Genomic DNA, 26,753 nt, shown 5'->3' with positions numbered 1-26,753 from the left:
GTAGATGTTGGGAATTGAACCTGAATTCTCTGAAAGAGCAGACAGGGCTCATAACTGCTGAGCCATCTCTCCAGCCTCCCACACTGCTCATTGTATGTCTTTAACTAGTATTGGTAACTGGTTATAATACTCTTCCCAGTTGAGAAAAGTACATCTGCAAAGATATCTTATTCTGCATTCTGGCCTTTACCGCATTCAATGTATATACAATATTTCAGCATTAGTCCTCCTCCTTAAATATCTATTATTTATATCAAAATCACATGTTCTATACATAGCTAAAAAGTTCTTCTATGTTGATTGGTATTGAGGCTGACTTTATTATTTGCTGGAATAGACACTGAGTACAGTCTTATAGCACGTCTTCTCTTGCAGAAGGCTGTTTGCTCATCACTCATAGTATGTGTGGATTTTACTCATAAAGTAATTTTGATACTGGGAAAGAAAGGGTGAGAAGTTGAGAACTAATTTAGCAGTTGTTTATAGAAAATTTTACAGAAATTTGTAGCTAGGCTTGGACATACTCGGAAGACAGGGTCATAGGATGTTTTTTAAACAGGAACGCCATGATCAGAATTGCTCTCTGGCCAGGAGAAGTTACTCCTTGGGTACTGTGCTTGCTATGCAACTGAATTGTGCTGCTACAGAGCAACTAAGTATAAAACATTTTAAAAATAACAAAAGCTCCACGGAAGTGACTTATGAGTTAAAAATGAAAGCCCCATGATCTGGGTTCAATTTCCTAAACCCATGTCAAATGCCAGATGCAGTGGCACACATTTGTAATCCCACCACTCCTAAGGCAAGATGGCAGACAGGCAAGAGAATTGCTAAGCAGCTTGAGAACTGACTTCTGAAAGCTGTCCTCTGATTTCCACACATTTATTATAATGTACACACACACACACACACACACACACACACACACACACACACACACACACACACCAAAACAAATTGAACAGGCAAATATGTTGTAATTTATAAATTGTTAAATATACCTTAGCCTTCAGTATTTCAGTATGTTAAGGGCCTTGGATTTGATTTCTGTCACCCAAAATAGCCACACAAAACAAAATGAGGAGGACACCAGGATGATGAGAAGGAGGAGACAAAAAGAGGAGGATGAGGGATTGTTTAGAAATGAAGCAGATGCCACTAGTTACAGTGAAGGAAAAGATCTTAACCAAGCCAAAGAAGCCAAGAGAAATCAACTTTGAGAATAGCTTGTCATATAGAAAATGAGTAAACTTCTGAATACATTGCAGATGTCCTTGTTTGGTCAAGGACTTTGATGATAGTGTTAAAATAGAATCCTGGGCCAGAAGATAGCTCAGAAGTAGAGCACTGCACACCACCCAGAGTACTACCCACTTACGTTCAGTCCTCAGTACCTGCAAGTTGTCCTCTGACCTCCACACGTGCTGTCCCCTCCCCAAGTAAAAATATAATTCCAAAAATTTAAATATAATGTAGGTAACTTTTAGCTTAACTCTTATTTTACAGCTGAGGCAAAGTAAATATTTACAAATTTATATAACTAATAATAACCAAATCTGTTTTGTTGCCTTCATTGAATTTCAGTGGAGTAGAATTAATTGTGCAATTAATTGAATCCCACTAAAAGAAAAGGTGCCCTATCACGTAGCCTTCTCTCATCTTTCATCTTCATGAACTGTGAATGTGTTCGTTTTCCCTCCCTCTCTCTCCCTCTCCCCCTCTCCCTCTCTCCCTCTCCCTCTCTCCCTCTCCCTCTCTCTCTCTCTCTCTCTCTCTCTCTCTCTCTCTCTCTTTTCTGTCAATACAACTGCCCAAGGGCATTTTTGATTCTCTATTTTGCAAAGTGCCCAGGAGTTTTTGAATCTGGCCTGCTGCTCTACACCAGACTGCATTGCTGCAAGGCCAGCTTCAGTGTACTCTTCCTTTTTTACAACGACCAAGACCAGCGTGGAGATCCCATGGGAAGGGGAATCGGTGGGTGTGTTCCTTCCTTTCTAAGTGCTAGCTTGCTCATGGCAGCCTTGAATAGTCCTGGTCTTCCACCTTGCAGAGCCCTGGGGATAGATTACTGCTCTCTGGGAAACAAATCAGGAGGAGCTGGTGGCATTTGACAATAAGGGTTTTTTACTTCATGGAAGCTTGCAAATGGAGACAGAAGGGGAATCTGAGGTGAAAGAGGTGGTTGAACATCCGTCCATTCCAGATGTTTTCACATAGGAAGTGCAGTATTTTGATAAATAGTATAGAAGGAATGTTAAAAAAATGTTTACATGGTTTCTTTTCAAGAAATGGACTTTTTTGGTATAGGATGCGACTCATTTTTGAAGCAAGAAAGGAAATTAGAGTTTCTTCTTTTTGCCTGGTGAAAATGTTTTTCTAAATGATTTCTGAATAGATAGGGTCTGTACCATAATCTTAGGGGTAAGAGAACTTTGAGTTTAATTCCTGTCATTATGTTTATTTTAAGTGTGTGCGTGTATAGGAGCACGTGTGCCACGGCATGATCTGGAGCTCAGAAGGACAGCTTGCAGGGCTTGCTTCTCTCTACCTTATAGTTACTAGGCCTCATAGCATTTCCAAAGCCCCACACATACATTTTATTTTGTTTCTTTTTTCTAATACTGCTGACTATCAAACCATACCCCTTGTACATGCTAGATAAGCACTCTGCCAGTGAGCCAGGTCCTTCTCATCAGATTTACTGAGAAATAGTAGCATAGCAAATGCCAGTCTCATTTTTTTTTAAATGCGGCATTTCATTCCATTTTTTTTTCTTATTTTTATTTATATGAGTACACTGTTGCTGTCTTAAGATACACCTGCAGGGGGCATTGGATCCCATTATAGATGGTTGTGAACTACCAACCATATCGTTGCTGGGAATTGAACTCAGGACCTCTGAAGAGCAGGCAGTGCTATAGACCACCAAGCCATTTCTCCAGCCCCCCAGTTGTTTCATTTTATCTTACTCATTTGCTTCATTTCTCTTCCTCTTTCCTTCCCTCCCTAATCTCTTTCTTCCTGTACTCTGGCATGTTTAAAAGAAGTTTATGATATTGCACATGCATACTGACTCAATACTATTGTAGAATTACAATAGAAATACACTGTAATATTTTCTATTGGGAGCCATTTTTTTCATTGTTAAAGTTTCTTTTAGGAAGAGTTTGCTGGGATACCCTTAATGCCTAGTTTTGTAAACACAACTACAGATACATCTTTCCTCACACTTCACACTGTTTTGGGATAGAATCTCCTGGAAAAGAGACTGCTGAAGAAAGAGTATTACTTATATACAAACTACTATTTAATTCCAAACTGACTTTTGAATTGTTATAGTTCTTATTCTAATCTATCTGTACAGACCTAAATTTTATTGGTTTATAATCTTCAGTTTCCCAGTGTGATACATTTTAAAAGACTTTATGTACATTTAAACATTGAGTTGGTGCTGGAGGGATGTTCAGCAGTCCAGAGCACTAGTTCCTGGGTTTGAGTCTCACCACCCACGTGGTGTCTCACAGCTGTCAGTAGGGAATCCCAACACCAGCATCCTCTTTTGGCCCTCCTACCAACCTACCGAAAGCCTGCAGTCACAACACCTGTACACATAAAGTGCAGGTTAAAACTAAAACTCACTGTGGTACAGAGAGGTGACTTGTGAATAACAGCGCTTATTGCTTTAGCAGACGACACAGATTTTGCTGTCAGCACCCACAGTGCAGCTCACAGTTCTGTATCTTCAGTATGGAGTTTGATGCTATCTTTTCACAAACACCAGGCATGCATTCAGTACACATATATAAATTCTTACTCATAAAATAAATCTTTTTTAAAAATTAAATTATGGATGAAGCTAGGTATATTTATTGTTGCTTTCTTTTGTAAGTTCATACCAATTTTTCAAATATATCACTCTGAATCCTTCTTTATCTAAACCATCTTTATCTTTATCTTTATTTAATCTGAAGAGTATTTGCCATGCAAAGGCAGATAGATGTCTGTGATCAGGTCAGCCTGGTCTATATAGTAAGTCCCAGGACTGCCAGGGCTACGCAGACCTGGGTCCAAAACCCAAAAAATCATTGATTCCTATTTCTAATTCAAGGCCCTTCCAATTCTAGTCTGGCCTTTGCTTATATGTCAGACTCACTATTATTAAAAGTAGTCGTACAGAGTGGAACAGAAGTTGGAATCTGTTTTGTCCTTTACCCACCAGCAGCTGTGTGCGAGACTGAGACTGTAGCTGTGGATAAAGCCCAGTCCTGTCCTTGTGAAGTTTCCTGAGTGTAGCAAGGATGGAGATATTTCACTGATGTGCTTATTTATCAACTGAACTTCTTTCATGTATTCTTCTGTTTTTTGAGTGATACACATAACTGTGGGTATATAATTAGGTTCACAGAAGGGTTACAGGCTCATCAAAGATAGATGTTGTGGTGCATGCCTTTAATCTCAGCACTCAGGAGACAGGTAGGTGAGTCTCTGAGTTGTAGGGCAGCCTGGTTTGCAGAGGGAGTTCCAAGGCTATACAGGGAAAACCTGTTTCATTAAAAAAAAAAAAAAGGAAAGAAAAAAAAGGACTGGTGTTTCTTTATTGAACTTGTACTCCAAGAATAAGCATGTTCTCTTAGTATAACAAGAGAAATTGGATGTCAAAAAATCAGTCCTATTTTTCCAGTGTAGCACCAATGCTTGTGAATTAGCTGTTTAGTGTTGTAGTTTGACCTCTCTCACTTCCTGAGACTAACACTAAGACTCACTTAGCACGTGCTGTCTCTTAACTTCCTGTGTAGTTGAGGATGGCCATGAGTCTTGATTGACCCCTCCCATCTCCCATGTTCTGGGGTCACAGACACACACCACCATCCCTACTTGGCCCATGTCTCCATATATTAAGAAGATGCTTTATAAGGCTGCTGACTACTTGTGAGGATTGGAGAGATGGTTGCTCTTTCAGAGGACCTAGGCTTACTTCCTGAACTCACAAGGCAGATTGCTCCCATTTATAACTTCAATTCCAGGGATTCTCATGCTCTTTTAGCCTCCTTGTGCACCAGGAATGGGAGTGGTGCTCTGATATACATACAGGCAAAACACCCATACACATAAAGAAGTAAAACAAGATACTTATAGAAATATTTGAATGTTTTAAACTGGAAACTGCCTCGTCTACACAATTCCTTTCGTTGAGGCAGTTAGGAAGTTCTGTGTGATTGTCTTGTTCTTTCAGTTTGACCTCCCATTTAGCTCTTGTGAACCACAGTAAGGAATACACTTATGTTTAGGTAGCTTCATACATAAAGGAGCATATATATATTTATATGTATGTCTGTAATTTATTTGTATATATCTACAACAAAAGTTTTATGAAATAATGATCATTGTTTCGAAGTGTGATATATTTTGATTTTGTTTCACTTTTTGTACTGTTTTATGACTTTCTTGGTTTTGGAGATGGGGTCTTAAACTCTGTAGAACTGGCTGTCTTGAATTCATAGAAATTCATCTGCCTAAGATTCCCAAGTGCTGGGATTTAGGGGTTTGCTACTGTATGTGGAATTACTGCTCTGTAACATTTTAAAAAATAGTATTGCATTTAAAACCTGTCTTTAAAACATTGTGAAACATGACAGGCTAGATTTTTTGGAATTTAAAAATTCTGGATTGCCAATAACAACATGTTTATGTGCAAAATTTACTGAAGCAGAAGACATTCAAGTGACTGGAACTTAAGCTTATTTGTTCAATCCAGAATGTTTGTTTCTTCATATGGTTAAACTTAACCTGGTTTTCATTGGTCCACTGTGGTAGGTAAATGTTGGGTGTGGGTCTAGCGCGAAGGCTCAACTGTTAAGAAGAGGACTGTTGGTTCTTGCAGAGCGCCTTCACAGGCAGTTCACAACCAGCTCTGACTTCAGTTCCAGGGGCTCTCATGCCTCTGATGGCACCAGCCATGCACACAGGCAAAACACTAATACCAATAGCATAAAATTAATTAGTGTTTAAAGGGAGGATGTTGACTGAGTGTACTTGGGTCTGAGGTAGAGTGACATCACTCAGCAGGTGATAGGGGCAGAACTTCTACCATATTGGATAAGAGGCTGTTAACCATGTGTGTATTATTTTTGAATGTTCATATATTTTTGGATTATGTGTAGAATTAAAATTATAATACAGATTTCACCAGGTAAGAGAAGTTAGCCACATTTTGTTTTGTTTGTAACCTAAGTTCTGTGTTTTCCTTAGTTTGGTAAAGTAGTGTGGCGTACTGATCCATTAACAGCAACCCCGCATAAAGGCAGATAAAGTCTACTTTCAATGTACTTTCTTTCTTCTGTTCAGCGGTTTGATTTGACTCATTCGTGTGCTGTAAGGCTTATAGCAGCTGCTACTGTTTTTGCTGTGTTTCAGCTCATGGAATGCTGTGTGAACGCACTGGTGACCTCATTTAAAGAGACTATTTTAGCAGAATGTCAAGGCATGATCAAGCGAAATGAAACTGAAAGTAGGTAAAATCTCACAAAGACAGAACCTTTTAAGAGAATATCTTAAGCACATCACCTAATTGATTGCTCTTGGGTCATTCTTGTCGATGGAGGTGCATTTCCTTCTGTATATAGATAACAACACATTGTTTGGGGAGGCTTTTGTCTTTTTTTCCTTGGAAGTTGAACTGTGCTTTTAAAGGCTAGAAAAAGTTGCAGACCTACAGTGTAGACTAGAACTGAGCATCTGAGTTGTGTAGACATTTGGAGCATCGTTTTGGAAAACAGCATAAAGATGGTTCAGTAAGCCTGATGACCTGAGCCCACCTCCAAAGCACAGGTAGTGCAAGGAAGACTCCCAGATTGTCGTCTGACTTTGACATGTTTAGGGTTTGCACTTATGTGCTCACACACACCAGTACTATGAAAATAATTTTTAGTGTAAAACTTTAACCATGACATGTCAGTAATGTGTATCCTGCCCAGCAGTGCTGCCACGCATCTTTAATTGGAAAATGCAAGAGGCAGATACAGGCGGATTCGAGTTTGAGGCCAGCTTGGACTATAGAGTGAGTTCTTGGACAACCAGGGCTGCATGGAGGAACCCTATCTGGAAAACAAACAAACAAACAAACAAACAAAAAAACCCGGGTTGAGGATTTAGCTCAGCGGTAGAGCGCTTGGGCAAGCGCAAGGCCCTGGGTTCGGTCCCCAGCTCCAAAAAAAAAAAAAAAAAAAAACCCAAAAGCAACAAAACTTCTCTTTTAAACTGTAGACTAATTATAGCTACAGGATACTAATAACATATTTCAAACTCCCAGGTTTTTTCAGCATCTTATGACTGAAAACATAGCTGCCATTAGTACTCCACACCTTGTGAGTTTGAGGCCAGCTAGGGCTACATAGTGAGACCCTCTCATAAAATACAGAGGCCACAGACATTAATCAAGAAAGAAATGTATTCTTCTGGATAAAATAGTTCCATGAGTGTGTCATGTCTTCCAGAGTTACATTTGATGTTTTCACTGATGGACAAAGTTCCTGGTGGGATCGAGCCCATGTTGAAGGATCTGGAGGAGCACATCATAAGTGCTGGTCTAGCAGACATGGTGGCAGCTGCTGAAACCATCACCACTGTAAGTCTCTGCAGTGGCAGTGTCACCACGTACACATCCAAAGTCACGTCTACACTAGTGACTGAAGCAGCACGGTAGCAGTCGGTGACAACCTGCACACTTACTTTAAGAACAGAATTTTCTCCAAGTTTAAACCTTAGACTTTTATTAGAATAGTATTTCCTTTTTAAATAAAAGCTAATATGAAAAACATTTTGTTTCCAGGACTCTGAGAAGTATGTGGAACAATTACTTACACTGTTCAATAGATTCAGTAAACTGGTCAAAGAAGCTTTTCAGGATGATCCTCGTTTCCTTACTGCAAGAGATAAGGTGACATTTCTCTTTGTGGACATTTTGTATAAAAGCTGATACTGTTACAGTGGACTTAATGATTGGTGGCATCATACTGCTAAGTTGAGAACTAAGACTGTGGGAACTCGGGTTTTCTGTAGAGTACAGCAGCTATATTTATTAATTTGGTTTAGTCTTTCTTTTTGTATCATTGTGAACTAGGATTCAACCAGGAAGCGTTTCCCTTCTTAGTTTTTCCAAGGATATTATTCCTGCTGGTTGGAGTTTTATTCATTCTCCCTTTTAGACTCGCCTTGCTACACTGCTGCTCTCCACAGCTCATCCTGAGCAGAGCCAATCCCTTGTCCCCTCCTTCTTCTTCCCCCTCCCCTCCCACCTTCCCTCCCTTCCTCTCTTTTTTTTATAGTCTGGTTTGACAGGGTTTTTTTGGGTAGCCATGGCTGACTGTTACAGGCTGGTCTGGAACTCAGGAACCCACCTGCCTCTGCCTCTGAGTGTTGGGATTAAAAGAATGGGCCCACCACCCTCTGGCTGATCCTTTTTTTAAAATATATGTTATTTATTTGTTTTGGTGGTGGGGTAGGTAAGGTGTGAATGCTGAACTGTATTTGAGTAATGACAGCATCAGGCTTAGCAGCCACTGCCTTTACCTGTTTATCACCTCTGTCCTCTGGTGGAGCCCCTGTGAGAGTTCCTTTAAAGTTAGTTGTCTTTGTGACCCATAGGAACATTAGCATCGCATCTTCTTTGACTGTCACAGTGTTTTCCGTGAAATGGGAGAACATTTGTTGAAGATGGACACTGGAAAGCAAATGCTAGCAGTTTTAGGAGATAGGAGGTAGATCAAAATGTTTAGGAAGCTGAGCAAGGGCAAGGAAGGCTACTCAAGTTGAGTATTCTCACTTGAGAATACTGCAAGATAGAATAGTGGTAGTTACACTGTGACAAGGAATGTGCTGGAATGTTTGAAGCAGTCTTCTGGGAGGGGAATCAATGAGGTAGCTTAGAGGATGAGTCTCTTGTCATGATGTCTTTTCTCTAGAACACTTAAAAGAGGAGAGCGCCACACCACAGCACACATGCACATGGTACATCTTGTGCCTACCTCTACCCCAATAACAATAAAGTTTTATTTTAAAAAATTACTGAGGCACAGGCTGGAGAGATGGCTCAATGGTTAAGAGCACTGACTGCTCTTCCAGAGGTCCTGAGTTCAAATCCCAGCAACCACATGGTGGCTCACAACCATCTGGAATGAGATCTGATGCCCTCTTTTGGCATGTCTGAAGACAAGCTACAGTGTATTCATATCTAATAAATAAATCTTAAAAAAAAATTACTGAGGCAGAAAAAAAAAGAAACAATGTACTGAGGTGAGTTATACCATTAAAATTAAAATTCAGGTGGAGCTAAAACTCAGTAGTAGTGTGTGTACTTTTACAGTCTTCATGTAGTGCCAGCACAACAAAAAATAAATAATCTGAGAAAAATACCTGATTCAGATCATTGAACATGTAGTTTCTATATTTTAAATATTAAATCTTATTCCATTTCTAATTGGTTTTTTTATAGGCGTATAAAGCAGTTGTTAATGATGCTACCATATTTAAACTTGAATTGCCTTTGAAGCAAAAAGGGTAAGCCTTTAAATTTTTATTTTTAAAAATATTCAAGTTTGGAGAACTATTGCACATTACGGGGCTACTGGATGAGCATGGAGCGCTATTTCCCTGTTGGGTTTTAGTTGGTCCGGCTTTTAAGTTTAATTGTTATTGTTTTATTTAGTTTTTGAGACATCTAGCGTTGGATGGTTTCAAACCCCCTATGTAGCCAAAGAGGATCTTAAAAGAGTCCTAATTTTCCTGTCTCTACTTTTGAGTGCTGGTATTAAAGAGTCACTGCGTTGTGGTGCCTGGCTTATTCAGTGCTGGGACTTGAGTCCAAGGCTTTCTGTGTACTAAGTAAATATTCTATTGACCAACTGAGCTACATCCTTTGTTGAGAGAGAGGGGGGGGGAGGAGAGGAGAGGAGAGGAGAGGAGAGGAGAGGAGAGGAGAGGAGAGGAGAAGAGAAGAGAAGAGAAGAGAAGAGAAGAGAAGAGAGAAGAGAGAAGAGAGAATGTGTGCCTGGTATCCATGTAAGTCAGAAGATGGCCTCAGGGCTCACAGAACTAGAGTTAAAGCTATTTGTAAGCCTCCGTGTGGGTGCTAACAACCAAATCTGGGTCCTTTGGAAGAGCAGCCAGTGCTCGTAACCACTGAGGCACCTCTAAGTTTCATATCCTTTTTTATTTATCTCGCTATATAACCCTGGCTAGCCTATAACTTACGTAGATCAGGCTGGCTTGGCTACATAAAACCTTATTCCTCTACCTGTGTTTAGATTAAAGTCATGTGTCACCACAACTGGCTTCATCTCTGACTTCTGAGAACCTTTTGTCTATAAAACCTCCTGTTTCCGGCTCAAAAATGCCATGTTACATACCTTACTCTGTTTGCCTTTTGTTATTACTTTAAAATTTTTACTACCTGTTGCTATTAAAAATTTTCAACTTAGATTTTTTGTTTTTAATCTCCTTGTACCAAGATACTGTTTTGGAAGTTAGAATATACTTTTGGGGGCTGGAGGGTTGGCTCAGCGGTTAAGAGCACTGACTGCTCTTCCAGAGGTCCTGAGTTCAATTCTCAGCAACCACATGGTGGCTCACAACCATCTGTAATGGGGTCTGATGCCCTCTTCTGGTGTGTCTGAAGACAGCGACAGTGCACTCACCTTAAAAAATAAATAAATCTTAAAAATAAAAAGATTAGGAAATAACTTTTGTTCCGAGTCTTTAGAATCTCTGCCTGGTTTTCTTTTATAGTCACTAAAAGTTTACTATCTGAAAGCATAGAAAATGACTTTTCCATCATGATAGATATGAAAAGGAAATCAGTTTTAATGTAAACTTTGAGTTACCATTTTTAACACATGGTCTCTTTGGTGGCATGTTTTGTCTAGCAAGTGTGATACCCAAGTGTGGTCTCCAGCTCACGAGGAAGCAGGCAGGTGACTTGGTAAGGGATGCACACACCATGAGGGCAGGAGAGAGGCTGGCTGGAGAAGGGAGGGAACAACATAAAGTCCACTAGTGAGTGAGCCCACAGACCAGTTCAGCTGATGGAGAGCCGACAGTCGGAGTTCAGTCCTGGAGACCCACATGGTAGGTGAGAGCCGTCTCCTGTAAAGTGTTCTTTGACTACCACTTACCTACCACACACACAAAGAGGATCAATTAAGATGAACGAACTCATTACTTTTATATACTAAATTTAAACCATAAGTTAAAAGGAAAACAAGTCTCTTCATAAAGTGAACTGGTTCATACTAAGTAAAATTTATAATGTAAACTAGAATTTGACTACTAGGGGGCTGGAGAGATGGCTCAGTGGTTAAGATCACAGTCTGCTCTTCCAGAGGTCCTGAGTTCAGTTTTTAGCCACCACATGGTAGCTCGCAGTCATCTGTCCCGGAATCTGGTGTCCTCTTCTGCCATGCAGTTGTACATACAGATTCACTTACATAAATAAATAAATCTTTAAGAATTTGGACCACTAATAAATCTGACTTAGGTACAGCATCCCTTCTTACAGTTTACAGCTGAAAATTAGTATTTCATAGAAATTTGGTGTGTGGTATGTTCTTTAATTTAGCACTCCTTAGAGTACAGTGGGAGAGGTATCTTGAGTTTGAGACCAATCTAGACTTTATAGATCCTATCTTCAAAATAATAAAAGAGCACTCCTTTAATTTGAGCACTGTAGAGTCAGAGGCAGGAAGATTACTTGATTTTGAGCCAGCCTACTCTGCACAATGAGTTCCAGGACAGCCAAGGTTATACAGAGAAACCCTGTTTAAAAATAAAAATAAATAAGCAAGCAAACAAAGAAAAAATAAAAGGTAAATCTTAAAAATTAAATAATTTGAAAGGAGCAAGGATTTATTGTGTTGTGTCAGCTCATTATGGCAGGGAGGGTGTAACAGCTGCTTACATCACGGCTGATAGGAAATATTGACACCAGGAATGGGCCAGGAATGATACAACCAACCTTGAAGGATGCCCACGCCTACACCTGACCTGTTGACCTACTTCCTGAATGAGGCCATGGCCAGTAGTCTCTTCGAATCCATAACAGATGATAGAAGTGACGAATCCTAACTGGAAACACCCTCACAGACACACCCATCAGGATGCTCTACTAACACAGGTGTTTCTGAGTGAAATCAGGTTGGCAATCAAGATTAACTTACAACTAAGAGTAAAGTAGTAGTAGCATCCAGACTTAGGCACTCACTTGTGAGGAGGAAATAGGTGGTTGAAGGTAGGCCTTGCTTACGCTGAGAAAGCCGGGATGCGGTGCATGCAGGAAGAGACCTGTGGCACAGCTGCAGCACAGGTTGAGCCAGCTCAGTTCATACTTGGATTAAAGGGATTGCCTCTTCCCATGCAGACGTTAGCATAAGTCCTGGTTTGTGTCCTCATCACACACAGTGCCGTTGCCAACTCTCCATTACCAGTGCTGTGGAGACAAAGAAAAATCATTTTCCAGGTAGATTCAGGTAATGTAGTATTGCAGTAAAGACAGCCACTTTCTCTTTTCTAGAGTGGGGTTGAAAACTCAGCCTGAGTCAAAGTGCCCTGAGTTGCTTGCTAATTACTGTGACATGTTATTAAGGAAAACACCATTAAGCAAAAAACTAACCTCTGAAGAGATTGAAGCAAAGCTTAAAGAAGTGGTGAGTATATTTTTGTTTCTTTTCTAGTAAAGATTTATTTTTTGCAGTAGGTAAGGAGAACATTTGTATCCAAATCAATGTCCTCCAACAAAGGAGGCATTGCGATGTTACACGGGGACCTGTACACATTCATATAGGAGAACAAGTCAAGGAGGGCATAGTCCTGTAGCATGCTCAGTTCCCAAGTCTAAGCGGGGAGGAAATAGCAGGTATGCTTTGAGGCATACCTAGCCAAGGTATGAAGATACGTGTGAACATTGAAATGGGGCACAGGAACACTGTGTAAGAGTTGTAGTTGTGCCAGTAAGGAGAATGATTATCTTTCCAGGACAATATCGTCCTTCTGAGAAGGGAAAGTAGATGGTTTGCTATATTTCATGTTCTTAATTAAACTTACATTGATAGCTCAGTGGAGTAAAGTACTTGCTATATAAGCAGGAGGACTTGAATTTGGGCCCCCATACTCACATAAAAACACCAGAAGCATTGTGTGGGGGTGTGCAGCTGTGGCCCAGCACTGGGGGTGAGCATGTGGTGCCAGAGACAGGTAGAGTACAGGGCTCACTGACGAACCAGTCTTGCTGAACCAGTGAGCTCTAGGTTCAGTGGAAAACTCTGTCTCAAAACTTAAGGTGGACTAGAGAGATGATCTGCAGCACCAAGTTTTCACAACCACCTTCTAAAAGCCCTGACATCCTCTTCTGACTTCCGCAGGCTCTATATGGAGGAATACTCATACACATAAAATACATTTAAAAAAATAAGGTGCAGAGAGATAGAAGATGGTGGTAGATGTCAACCTCGGCCTCCATAACACACATACAGGTTCCACACAGATAGAAATGTATTATCCGTAAACATAAAGTTTTACAGTGGGGCTGGAGGGACGGCTCAGCGGTTAAGAGCACTGACTGCTCTTCCAGAGGTCCTGAGTTAATTCCCAGCAATCACATGGTGACTCAACCATCTGTAATGGGATCCGATGCCCTCTTCTGGTGTGTCTGAGGACTGAGACAGTGTACTCACATATATAAAATATAAATAAATATTTAAGAAAAAATAAAGTTTTGTAGTGTAACACCCTTCATAAGATACCTAGTAATTCCTAAAAATTTTTATTCAAAATTTTTCTGAAAAGAAAATATCATTTATTCCTAATTGTGTTGTGTATGTGTGCCTTTTCCTGCATGTGGATGCCTTGCTTACCTGTTTGTGGTATTAGAGATGGACTTGGGGCCTGTACATGCTAAACAGGCACTGTACTATTTAATTACATCTCCAGCCCTGCTTTTAAGAATGGTTCTCTCCATTGTTGCTGGGGGCTACAGACCAGCTCATGTGTATACTTTGGTTGGTGGCTTAGTCTCTGGAGCTCCCAGGATTCTGAGTTAGTTGATACTGTTCATCTTCCGAGGAGCTGCCATCCCCTTCAGCTCCTTTAGTCCTTCCCCTAAATCTTCAATAGAGGTCCCACTGCAGTCCAGTGGTTGGCTTTAAGTACCTGCATCTATCTCAGCTGCTGGTAGAGCCTCTCAGAGGGCAGCCATGCTAGGCTCCTGTCTGCAAGCACAACATAGCACTAGTAATAGTGTCAGGTTTTGGAGCCCACCCATGGGATGGATCCCAAGTTGGGCTTGTCACTGGATTTCCTTTTCAATCTCTGCTTTATTTTATTTTGTCCCTGTATTTCTTTTAATCAGGATCAATTCTGGGTCAAAAATTTTGAAGGTGGTTGGCCCCCTCCCCTGGAGGTTCTGTCTGTCTACTGGAGGTGGTCTCTTCAGGTTCCCTCTTCCCACTGTTGGGTCATCCCCACTGAGTCCTGGAAGCCTCTCACATCCCATTTCTCTGGGATTTTCTAGAGTCCCCGTCCCAACCCCCTCCCCCTCCTGGCTTCTTTCTTGATGAATTAGTTGATTAAAGTCAGTTTCTATTAACAAAAAATAAGTGAAGTTTTTTGTTTGTGTGGGTGTGAGAAACAGACAACTGAGACTACATGAATATATGCTTTTCTGTGCCTTGGTGTTTTGCTTATCTGCGTTTCTGTGTGAGGGTGTCCTGTTCCCTGACCTGCAGTCACAGACAGTTGTGAAGCGCCGCATGGGTCTAGGAATTGGAGTTGGGTCCTCTGGAAGAGAACCAGTGCTCTTAACTGCTGAGCCATCTTTCCAGTTCCTTGGGTCCTCCTGGTTGGTTGTTAGGAACATTATTTAAGCCCAGGAATGCAGAGAGGTAGGTGAAATGAGAAAAACATCACACAAGTAAGTACAAGCAGAAAGGCCTAGGGAGATGATTGGTGTCACAAAAGAAGGGATTAAGATGTGTTGAGAAATTACTACTGGTTTTCCCATAAGGTGTCATCCAGTTTATATACAGTCCGAAAAATTTGGATTAGTAGGAACTAAAAATTAGTTGGTTAAAGTCTCAAGTATGTAGCTAGACATATTCCTGCACAGCTTTAATTCTAACACTCAGGCAGAGGTAGGTGGATCTCTGGTCAGCCTGGTGTATGTAATGAGTTCCAGGACATGCATACTCTATCTCAAAAACGAATGAATGAATAGAAATAAAATTTGCTGTAGAACAGATTTGCTGTTGAATTGGTTTCTCAGAGATGAGTAATCTAATAGGCCTGTGTATCTGTCTTTGTAAATTTCATCTTTGCTGTTGGGGATACATAAAGGTCTACATGAAAGAACTGCTGAATATGTAAGAATTTAAAGTAACTTTGTCTTCTCTGCAGCTCTTGGTACTTAAATATGTACAAAACAAAGATGTTTTTATGAGGTATCACAAAGCTCATCTTACCCGACGTCTCATATTGGACATCTCTGCTGATAGCGAGATTGAAGAAAACATGGTGGAGTGGCTAAGAGTAAGTACAGCAGTTTTAAAGGTCGTATCGGTGGTGTGGTAGAGGGCAGGCGGAAGAGTCCGTTAAACAGGCAGCTCAGTGTTTTGTCCCAGGTTAGTGCTAGAAGAAGAGAAAACAGCTAGAGACGTGCAAGTATCTGATCAAATAGACTTGCTAATGCCAAAAGGCATAGTAGGGAGGTAAGGTAGGGGAAGAAGCAGCTGAAGAGACTTGAATTGGGCGGGTGGCAAAAGCGCATCCATCCCTTATATCCCGTAGGACAGTCAGATCTGCAGCTTGGTTAAGAGTGCTGAGTTCCTTGGCCAGGGAAGTCATTTAAGCCGTTTCTGTGGTTTCTACAAAAGATGAATGAAAGAAGAAGAAGAAAGTAAAAGCAAAGGATGTAACTGCTGCTGGGTATTTTGGAGGTCAAAGTTTCTTGTAGACAAAAGGGAGACAAAGCCAGAGGCAGACATATCTGGGAGAGTCCAAAGTGGTCATGACCCTGAGTCCAATGAGAGGGAAGAGAAGGGAGATAGAGGTGCCAGGTGTAGCAGCCAGGAGGCCAAAGGTACAAAATGTGGGGGAGGGTAACCCAAATGTCTGCAATAGGGGGCAGGACGTGCCCTCCATACCCTGAAAACAGTAGGGGCTGAGGGATGCTAGAAGAACTCAGAGGCTAAGTTCTGCTTTGATATGTTAAATGGCGTCTTTACTGGTCTGGATTTGAGATTTAACAAGCTCAAAGGGTAGTAGGCCAGGAGTCTCCTCTGGAGTCTCCTCTTTCTTCCTCAGAACGTTACCTGATGCGTTATCTCATTTGCCTAACGTGGTTTTTGTTCGTTTGTTTGTTTCTTTTATTGATACAGCATATTATTCATATGCATGCTAAAATAATTGTTTTGTATTATAATTAATGCCAGGCAGATTCATTTTATAAGGATATATAGTCAAATATATAAATAGCAGTTTCTAACAATGTCAATTTTCTTAATTTTAATCCTGCTTTCTTTTTACTGTTGTACTTTCATTTCCCCCCACCCTCAGTTTTAACTGATTTTACTTTAGTGGTATCCAGGACAAAACAGCAACCTTTTTACCATGTCTTTGGTAATAAACGCTCAACTATAGAGATTTTTGCAAATAAATAGTAACTGTTGTAGTGTTTTAAGAAGCTGGAAGAGGTAGTTCATAATGTAAATTAAGGAAGTAGAGGCTTAGAGGACCATATCCTCTAATCTGTCAAGGTCATCCTGAATAAATGTGTTTGTTCTTACTAGTTAGTGGCCAAGCCCAAAGACCCTTAGACATGCTATGACTGAGCTGTCCCCATGACATCTTCTGCCATTGTTTCCCGACTGTGGACTGAGGAGTTAAAGGCGTGGGTTGCAGTCCATGCAGTATTTCATAGTGTCAACAGTAGTTGACAGGGTGTCAACAGTAGGTGAGTTGGAGTGGATTTCATTCACATTGTGGTAACTGAAATCCATGCATACTGGAATTGAACAAAGCAAAGAGTACAAAACTACTGTTTATTTTCTATGAGTCATGGAATAGTATTAACTATATATAATTATTCTCTGTCTGTGTTTGATTTTCATAGGAAGTTGGTATGCCAGCAGATTATGTGAACAAACTTGCTAGAATGTTTCAGGACATAAAAGTATCTGAAGACTTGAACCAAGCTTTTAAAGAAATGCATAAAAATAATAAGTTGGCATTACCAGGTATTATTTATAATTACATAAGCAAGATTTTTCACCAAATTTTAACTTGTCTCAAAATATTTATAATGTCTGATTTTCTTATCTGCAGCTGATTCAGTTAATATAAAGATTTTGAATGCTGGTGCTTGGTCTAGAAGCTCTGAGAAAGTCTTTGTCTCACTTCCTACTGAACTGGAGGATTTGATACCTGAAGTAGAAGAATTTTACAAAAAAAATCATAGTGGTAGAAAATTACATTGGCACCATCTCATGTCAAATGGAATTGTAAGTAGATGGACTGTCAGTTTGGGTGTTAGTAGAAAGAGTTACTTAAGAGCTGGAGAGATGTTTCATTGTTTGGGAACAATGCTTTTCCAGAGAACCTGGATTCAATTCCAGGCAACCACATGGCCGTTCACATATTTATAACTTTGATCCAAAATGGATTTGACGCCCTTTTTGGCCTCTATAGGCACTACACGTATGTGGTACATAGGCATATATGCAAGCAAGCATCCTCACATGTAAAATCAATTAAAAAAACAAAACAAAAAGGTAAGAACAAGAGTAGTGGCTTTGACCCTAGTTTTCAGGAATGTAGTGTTCATCAGTGCAGTGCTTACGAAACAAATGCACTTGACTGTAGAATCATCCAATCTGATCCCCAACCCTCTGTCTTCCTGCAAAACAGAAGGGAAAGAAGAACCTTCTTTTAAGGCAACTAATAAACATTTTCCTCATCATTTCTACTTCAAACACATTGGACAGGATGAAGTCAATGACCACATTGAGCTGCGGGGAAACCTGGGAGATGGATTTTATGTATGCAAAGATTATTACCTATGAGTAGGAAAGAATGGGTCTTGAAAAAAGACTAGCAATCTCATTTTTCCTATGGTATCATATGTGCATGTACTAGGTATTGGAGTACGCTTCATGCACAAATGAGTTACTTACTGAAGCCCATTCTCTGTTTCAGATAACATTTAAAAACGAAGTAGGTCAGTACGATTTGGAAGTAACCACGTTTCAGTTGGCTGTGTTGTTTGCATGGAACCAAAGACCTAGAGAGAAAATCAGCTTTGAGAATCTAAAACTTGCAACGGAACTCCCTGATGCTGAACTTAGAAGGACTTTATGGGTTTGTTTTATTTTCTGTTTGGCTTTGTTTTTAAAATGTGTCATATAGCTGGGGATATGTAGATGGCTCCTAAAAATTGGAGTTTTGGTGCTGAGAGTTAAATCTGGAGCCTTGTACACATTAGGCATACACTCTACCACTGAACTACATACATAGCCACTGTAAATATCTTAAATTCATGACACTCTAAATATGACTTTCAATGCAAAAATGCACAATATTGGAGGAATTTATTAAAAAACTTTGAAAAGAGGCTAATTACCAAAGTATAACAGGAAAGAGGAAGAGAAGAGGCAGAGGTTGAGTTGGTGTTAAATGTATTTAAGGAGTCCCAACAACACACAGTACAGTTAATCTTTTCTTTTGTTTAAGATTTATTTATTTTATGTATGTGAGTTCACTTTGCTCTCCTCAGACACACCTGAAGAGAGAGCATTGGATCTCATTGCAGATGTTTGTGAGCCACCATGTAGTTGCTGGGAATTGAACCCAGGACCTCTGGAAGAGCAGTCAGTGCCCTTAACAGCTGAGCCATCTCTCTAGCTCTACAGTTAATTTTTATAATGGAAGTATGCTCAAAGACTTTTATTACCAAATAAATGAGTTAGTTCTCAGTTTATAAACTGTGCTAATGATATTCTTGATTATAAGTGCATTGAATTCTGACTCTGATATGAACTCCAAAATAAACTGTTTCCAGTGGACAAACTACGTACGTATTATTAACTGGTAGTTTTCTGTAGTCCTGTATACTGGCCCTAATTGCTTGTGTTCCTATATGTAGTAAGAGAACATATATTGCTTTCTCTGAGCCAGCTCTTTCTTTCCTTTACCCTCTTTATTTTGCATTTACATTGTCACATGCTGGGAGGTACTATATACAAGTTTGGATTGTGACTTTGTACATTTGTACATACATAATTGACTGCATGAGATTGGGTTGTCTATTGTCTTTCGTCTATAAGTCATTCTTGCCTGTGTGGGAGAGTTGAGCCTATCACTCCTTATAACTTACGGTGTTAATTGTTTTCTTTTCTCCATAGTCTTTAGTAGCTTTTCCCAAGCTCAAACGGCAAGTTTTATTGTATGACCCTCAAGTCAATTCACCCAAAGATTTTACAGAAGGCACCCTCTTCTCAGTCAACCAGGACTTTAGTTTAATGTAAGTAAGCTCATGATGCTTGATTTAAAATGAAAAGTACTATGTTTAGGTTCAGTGCTTTTATTTATTAAACTGATTATTTGTCTTATGTTTAAAACAGTAATTAAATAGTACCACTAAATTTGTTGTCTTTTTTTCTTTCCTTTAATTTTATTTTTCTTGGATATTTTATGTATTTACATTTCAAGTGTTATCCCCTTTCCCCCCTCTCCCTGCTTCTATGAGGATGTACCCACTCCCACCTCAACACCCTGGCATTCCCCTACATTAGAGAAATGAGCCTTCAGAGGACCAAGGGCTTTTCCTCCTATTGAGGCTGGACAATGACATCCTCTGTTACATATGCGGCTGGAGTAATGGATCCCTCATGTGTACTCACTGGTTGGTGATTTAGTCCCTGGGAGTTCTGCTGGGGTCTGGTTGGTAGATGTTGTTGTTCTTCCTATGGGGTTGCAAACCCCTTCAGTGCCTTGAGTCTGTGTTTAACTCCTCCACTGGGGTCCCGGTGCTCAGTCCGATGGTTAGCTACAAGCTTTCTCATCTGTATCAGTAGGGCTCTGGTAGAGCCTCTCAGGAGACATCCATATCAGGTTCCTGTCAGCAAGCCCTTCTTGGCATCAGCAATAGTGACTGAGTTTGGTGGATGCATATGGGATGGGTCCCAGGTGGGGCAGTCTCTGGATGACCTTTTCTTCAGTACTTGCTCCACTCTTTGTCCCTATGTCCTGTGAGTATTTTGTTCTCCCTTCTGAAAAAGAATGAAGCATCTTCACTTAGTTCGTCCTTCTTGAGCTTCATGTGGTCTGTGGATTATATCTTGGGTAATCTGAGCTTTTGGGCTAATATCCACTTCTCAGTGAGTGCATACCATGAGTGTTCTTTTGTGACTGGGTTACCTCACTCAGGATGATATTTTCTAGTTCCACCCATTTGCCTATGAATTTCATGAAGTCATTAATTTTAATAGCTGAGTAGTACGCCATTGTGTAGATGCACCACATTTTCTGTATCCATCCATTCCTCTGTTGAAGGGCATCTGGGTTCTTTCCAGCTTCTGGCTATTATAAATAAGGCTGCGATGAACATGGTGGAGTATGTGTTCTTATATGTTGGAGCATCTTTTTGGGTGTATACACAGGAGTGGTATGAGTCCTCAGGTAGTACTATGTCCAGTGTTCTGAGGAACCTCCAGACTGATTTCCAGAATGGTTGTACCAGCTAGCAATCCCACCAACAATGGAGGAGTGTTCCTCTTTCTCCACATCCTCACCAGCATCTGCTGTCACCTGAGTTTTTGATCTTAGACAGTCTGACTGGTGTGAGGTGGAATCTCAGGGTTTTGATTTGTATTTCCCTGATGACTAAGGATGTTGAATATTCTTTTTATTTATTATATATAAGTACACTGTAGCAGTCTTCAGACACACCAGAAGAGGTATCAAATCTCATAACAGATGGTTGTGAGCCACCATGTGGTTGCTGGAATTTGAACTCAGGACCTCTGGAAGAGCAGTCAATGCTCTTAACCACTGAGCCATCTCTCTATCCCAAACATTTCTTTAGGTGCTTCAAGGCCATTCATTATTCTTCAGTTGAGAATTCTTTGTTTAGATCTATACCCCATAGGCTTTTGTAGTAGGCTGATTAATTTTTTGAATTTCCTCAGTTTCTGTTATGTCTCCCTTTTCATTTCTGATTTTGTTAATTTGGATACTCTTGCTTTTCTGGTGTGTTTAGATATCCAGTAATTGCTTTTGTGGGAGAACTGGGCTCTGATGATGACAAGTATTCTTGGTTTCTGTAGTTTAGGTTCCTGTTCTTGTCTCTCACCATCACGTTGTCTCTGGTGTTAGTTGTCTTTCTGTCTCTGACAGTGGCTTGACCCTCCTCTAAGCCTGTATGTCAGCACTCCTCTAGAATTGTTTTCTTTTAGCAGATCTGGGAACAGCGAGTTGCTCCTGGGTTTGTGTATCCTAAAGCTTCCATGCAGGTGGCTTGGAGCAGAAGAGTTGGTCTCTGCCCTCTGGTTAGTCTGTTAAGGGTTATCTATCTTGTTTTTCCTCAAAGAACCAGCACCTGGTTTTGTTGATTCTTTGTATAGTTCTTTTTGTTTGTACTTGGTTGATTTCCCCTATAAATTTGATTATTTCCTAATTTCTTCTACTCTCGGGTGTATTTGGTTCTTTTTGTTCTAGCACTCTAGAGTTCAGGTGTGCTGTCACACTTGGTATATGTTCTCTCCAGTTTCTTTTGGAGGCACTCAGAGCTATGAATTTTTTTCTTAGCACTGTTTTCATTGCATTCCATAAGTTTGGGTATGTTGTGCCTTCATTTTCATTCAATTCTAAAAAGTCTTTAATTTCTTTATTTCTTCCCTAACCATATTGTCATTGAGTAGAGCGTTGTTCAACTTTCATGTGTATGTGGACTTTCTGTCTTTCTTGATATTGAAAACCAGCCTTAGTCCGTGGTGATCTGATAGGATGCATGGGATTTTTTTCAATCTTCTTGTATCTGTGGAGGCCTGTTTTGTCACTGAATTTATGGTCAATTTTGGAGAACGTTCCACGAAGTGCCAAGAAGAAGGTATAATCTTTTGTTTTAGAATAAAGATATCTGTCACTGTGTCTCTGTTTAATTTGTTTCCATGATCTGTCCATTGATGAGTGTGGGGTGTTGAAGTCTCCCACTATTATTGTGTGAGGTGCAATGTATGCTATGAGCTTTAGTAAAGTTTCTTTTATGAATGTGGGTGTCCTTGTATTTGGAGCATAGATGTTCAGAATTGAGAGGTCATCTTGGCAGATTTTTCCCTTTGAGTATGAAGTGTCCTCTTATCTTTTTTGATAACTTTTGGTTGGAAATGGATTTTATTCCGTATTAGAATGGCTACCCAGCTTGTTTCTTGGGACTGTTTGCTTGGAAAACCTTTTTCCAGCCTTTTACTCTGAGGTCGTGTCTGTCTTGTCAGTGAGGTGCATATCCAGTCTGTTAGTCTATGTCTTTTTATTGGGGAATTGAGTCCATTGATGTTAAGAGATATTAAGTAATAGTGATTGTTTTTTCCTATTATTTTTGTTGTTAGAGGTGAAATCATGTTTGTGTGTCTCTCTTCTTTTGGGTTCGTTGCAAGGAGATCACTTTCTTGCTTTTTCTAGGGCAGAGTTTCCCTCCTTGTGTTGGAGTTTTCCATCTGTTACCCTTTGTAGGGCTGGATTTGTGGAAGGATATTGTGTAAATTTGATTTTGTCATGGAGTATCTTGGTTTCTCCATCTATGGTAATTGAGAGTTTTGCTGGATACAGTAGCCTGGGCTGGTCTTTCTGTTCTGTTAGGGTCTGTATGACATCTGCCCAGGATCTTCTGGCTTTTGTAGTCTCTGGTGAGAAGTCTGATGTCATTCTGATAGATCTGCCTTTATATGTTACTTCACCTTTTTCCCTTGCTGCTTTCAATATTCTTTCTTTGTTTTGTGCATTTGGTGTTTTGACTATTATGTGACGGGAGGAGTTTCTTTTCTGGTCCAATCTGTTTGGAGTTCTGTAGGCTTCTTTATGCTGGTGTGTTGGGATATTCAGTGTTTGCTGTGGTGGGAGAGCTGGTTTGTGATGATGCCAGGTAGTCTCGGTTTCTGTTGCTTGGGTTTTCTGTGCTTGCCTCTTGCTATCTGGTTATCTCTGCTGTTAACTGGAGCTTGTCCTTCCTGTGGGCCTGTGAGCCTTTGAGCATGTGAGTCTGTAATCTTAGGAGTGAGAGCACTCCATGGAGACCAGCTGTCTTTGGGCATTTTTGGGTGTGGAGGGCTATGGGACAGCCTTATCTCTGGGCACAGATGAAGACCAGAAGGGTCCTATGGCAGGTCGCCCCGTTGCTCCCATGTCCTGTTTGCTCCCGGTGAGTCTCTCTGTGGATAGCTAGTAGAAAAGAAAGTGGAGTCCCACCTGTGGGCATAGGAGTGCAAGCGCTCATGGCAGACCAGGTGTCTCTGGGCTGGTTTTGGGTCTGAGGGCTGTGAGACAGCCCCAGCTCTAGGCACAGATGGAGACATGCCATTTTATTTTTTAATTGAAAGTAAAGACCAAAAGAGAGAGGGAGTGGGTAAAACAGCTTTATGTAGGCAGAGCTGTTTATCTGAAGATTCAATCAGATAATGCTGTATAAAACCTTTTTGCTTTTGCTTTAATTATTATTCTCGTGGCAGTGAAATTAATGTTTTGAGGGATCTGGTCCCTAGTCATCAGAGGCTAGGTCTTGTTTGAAGGATCACATTTTTTTAAAAAAATTTTGTTTGCAACAGATAGCCTAGCCTCAAAGCAATCAAGATCCTTCTGGGCAGCTTCCCTCACTAGGATTGCAGGTGACTGTAGACCAGGGCCACCGTGATAGGCATAGGGACTGCTCAGAGTAAAGCTGCATGCTATCACTTCACTTTCCTACAGTTCTGAGTGATAATGTCTAACGATGCTTCTAAAACTTCAGACATTGTGCTGCAGTAAATGTTTAACATTTTTGATTTTTTTTGTAGAAAAAATGCAAAAGTACAGAAAAGGGGAAAAATCAATTTGATTGGACGCTTGCAGCTCACTACAGAACGGATGAGAGAAGAAGAAAATGAAGGAATAGTTCAACTAAGAATATTAAGAACCCAGGTTGGTATAGGGAGAAAAAATGTTCAACTTCCCTCTTTTTTTTTCAATTTTTATTACATTGGGTATTTCCAGTGTTAATTCCCTTTCCCGGTTTCCTGTCCTTCAGCCCCCAACCCCTCCCCTTTCCCTTCTATATGAGTGTTCCCCTCCTTATTCACCCCCCCTTACTGCCCTCCCCCCTGACATTCCCCTACACTGGGGGTCCAACCTTGCCTGGATCAAGGGCTTCCCCTTCCACTGGTGCCCTTACTAGGCTATTCTCTGCTACATATGCAGTTGGAGCCATGGGTCAGTCCAGGTATACTCTTTCGGTAGTGGTTTAGTCCCTGGAAGCTCTGGTTGGTTGGCATTGTTGTTCATATGGGGTCTTAAGCCCCTTCAGCTCTTTCAGTCCTTTTTCTAACTCCTCCAACAGGGATCCCATTCTCAGTTCAGTGGTTTGCTGCTAGCATTCGCCTCTGTATTTGACATGTTCTGGCTGTCATGTTCTCAGGAGACATCTATATCTGGTTCCTGTCAGCATGCACTTCTTTGCTTCATCCATCTTATCTAGTGTGGTGACTGTATATGTATGGGCCACATTTGGGGCAGGCTCTGAATGGCTGTTCCTTCTGTCTCTGCTCTAAACTTTGCCTCCCTATTCCCTCCTATGGATATTTTTGCTCCCCTTTTAAAGGAGTGAAGCATCCACCAAATTTTCTCTCTTGTTCTTTGTTCTTTGCTTCTCTGCTCTCTTCCCCTCTATTCCTGTCCCTTCTCTCTCCACCCCCCACCCCCTTCCCTCCACGTGTCCCATGGCCAACCTTTCCTCTCCTCTCCTCTCCTCTTCTCTCATTAAACTTCTCCACGTAGGGGGGAAAAAAAGAATGACCAAAATTTTCAAGCTTCTTTAAAAAGACAAAAACAAAAAAAACGAGTATTCAGAATGGGGCATAGTGACATTTTCTTTTTTTAAAGATTTATTTATTTATCATATACAAGTACACTGTAGCTCTCTTCAGATACACCAGAAGAGGGCATCAGATCCCATTACATATGGTTGTGAGCCACCATGTGGTTGCTGGGAATTGAACTCAGGACCTCTGGAAGAGCAGTCGGTGCTCTTAACCTCTGAGCCATCTCTCCAGCCCATGACATATTCTTTTAACCTCACTCTGTGGAATTTGAGGCAGACTGATCTCTGAGTTTAAGGCCTGACCTATAGAGGATTCGGGGCAGCCAGAGCTGTCTAGGGAGAGCCTGCCTCCAAAACACCAAACAAAACCCTTCCAACAGTGGATAAAAAACACGAAAGTCATTTATTCATAAATAAGAGCTAATGCTCATTTTATTAGTAATTAAAAATTAAATTAGTTAATTCTCTCTGCTACCAGAAATGCTCTTTTGGATTGGAGGTTTGTAATAAGTTCTGATGTATTGTTTGGATAAAACCTTGGTTTTTATTTATGTCTCTTTTTGATACCCTACTGAGTACATGTATCTCAGCCACAGCTGAGAACTTGCAGAACTGAAGTATTTAAAACTATATTGAATTCTGAAATGTAATGTGCCCTTAGGAAATGTTTTTTATTTAGAACTAAGAAACATTATCTGGTATATTTTCCTTTGAAAAATGTGTTAAAATTAGGATTATGATGGCTTCTGAACATGGTAAAAATATTTATTACTAGAAAGGTAAGGTGGCTCAGTTCGTAGATATTTGACAGCAAGCTGACAGCTTGCGCTGTCAGAAGGAGAGAGGCTCCTTAGCGAGGTCGTTCTCCTCGTCTCCACTACCCGGAAATGAATACAACATACAGGGAAACAGAGCTGGCGAGATCGTGCGGTAGGTGGTGTAATTGACAACCTGAGTTCAGTCCCAGCAGTTCACTTGATGTAAGGAAGAAACCGACTCAAGTCCACAGTTGTCTTCCAACCTTCGCATGTAGAAGAGAGCGAGAGGCGCTCTCCTATGGGCACATGTGCATGTGTACACAACAAACAAGTTCTTAAAACTTCTAATGAATTGCAAACTGATGGTTATTTTAATTAAAGAAAAAAAGTCTTTTAACAGGGCTGCTTTTTTGGTTGTACTTTTACAGTTTTTATTTAGTATTATTTGAAATTTTGGTGAATGCCATACAGTTTGAAGCACGAAGAAAGATTAAAAGTTTTCATGGTCCTACAATCTTCACATTCCTAGATGGACAGACTTACTGTTTTTGTTTTCCTTTATATTTTTGACATAAAGCCCTATTTATAATCTGATCAAAAGCCTGGTATCATTGGACAAGATGACTGACTCATCAGGTAACAGAAACCTGGTGATCTTAGTTTAATCCCAGAAGGCCATTTACAGATGTATAGAGTGAATTCCACGACAGCCAGGGCCACACAGAGAAACAAACCCTGCCTCAAGAATACCAACCAGCCAACCACCAGATGGAGAGAGAGCTGCTGTTAGAAAGCCTTCTGACTTCCACACTCCTGCTCTGGCGTGTGCTTGTAAACATGTAACATGTAATGATGTGCAATGATAACAGTTAAAAGCGTCTTGTAAAAACAAT

At 40.5% G+C, this 26,753-nt stretch overlaps 1 protein-coding gene, 1 long non-coding RNA gene and 1 other non-coding gene across 8 annotated transcripts in view; 1 reads left to right on the top strand and 2 right to left on the bottom strand.

Moving 5' to 3' along the window:
• The window catches only part of Cul5 (cullin 5), a 53,720-nt gene that overhangs the window by 21,957 nt on the left and 5,010 nt on the right, over positions 1–26,753 (top strand). For both annotated transcript variants that reach the window (XM_087563581.1, NM_022683.1), the window contains 11 exon segments: positions 6,415–6,508; positions 7,494–7,624; positions 7,829–7,936; positions 9,491–9,555; positions 12,563–12,695; positions 15,439–15,570; positions 17,153–17,276; positions 17,365–17,540; positions 18,235–18,396; positions 19,440–19,558; positions 24,084–24,207. In XM_087563581.1, the coding sequence (XP_087419707.1) occupies positions 6,415–6,508; positions 7,494–7,624; positions 7,829–7,936; positions 9,491–9,555; positions 12,563–12,695; positions 15,439–15,570; positions 17,153–17,276; positions 17,365–17,540; positions 18,235–18,396; positions 19,440–19,558; positions 24,084–24,207 (1,368 nt within the window).
• The window catches only part of LOC120094160 (uncharacterized), a 64,872-nt gene that overhangs the window by 36,305 nt on the left and 1,814 nt on the right, over positions 1–26,753 (bottom strand). For 4 of the 5 annotated variants that reach the window (XR_015627679.1, XR_015627681.1, XR_015627682.1 and 1 more), the window contains exons 2-3: positions 12,254–12,478; positions 7,861–7,922 (exon numbers count right to left, since the gene is read on the bottom strand). This is a non-coding gene — a long non-coding RNA (uncharacterized LOC120094160). Of the gene's footprint in view, positions 1–7,860; positions 7,923–12,253; positions 12,479–18,212; positions 18,320–26,753 lie in introns of those variants that run through there. The other variant, XR_015627680.1, reaches the window with a different exon arrangement.
• LOC120094468 (small nucleolar RNA SNORA61) lies at positions 1,852–1,980 on the bottom strand. Its single transcript, XR_015628307.1, has one exon. It is a non-coding gene; the product is annotated as a small nucleolar RNA SNORA61 (small nucleolar RNA).

This window comes from Rattus norvegicus, chromosome 8 (genome assembly GCF_021556685.1).
Source record: "Rattus norvegicus strain SHRSP/BbbUtx chromosome 8, alternate assembly SHRSP_T2T, whole genome shotgun sequence".
Classification (NCBI taxonomy): Eukaryota; Metazoa; Chordata; class Mammalia; order Rodentia; family Muridae; genus Rattus; species Rattus norvegicus.
This window is presented reverse-complemented; position numbering and strand designations above follow the sequence as displayed.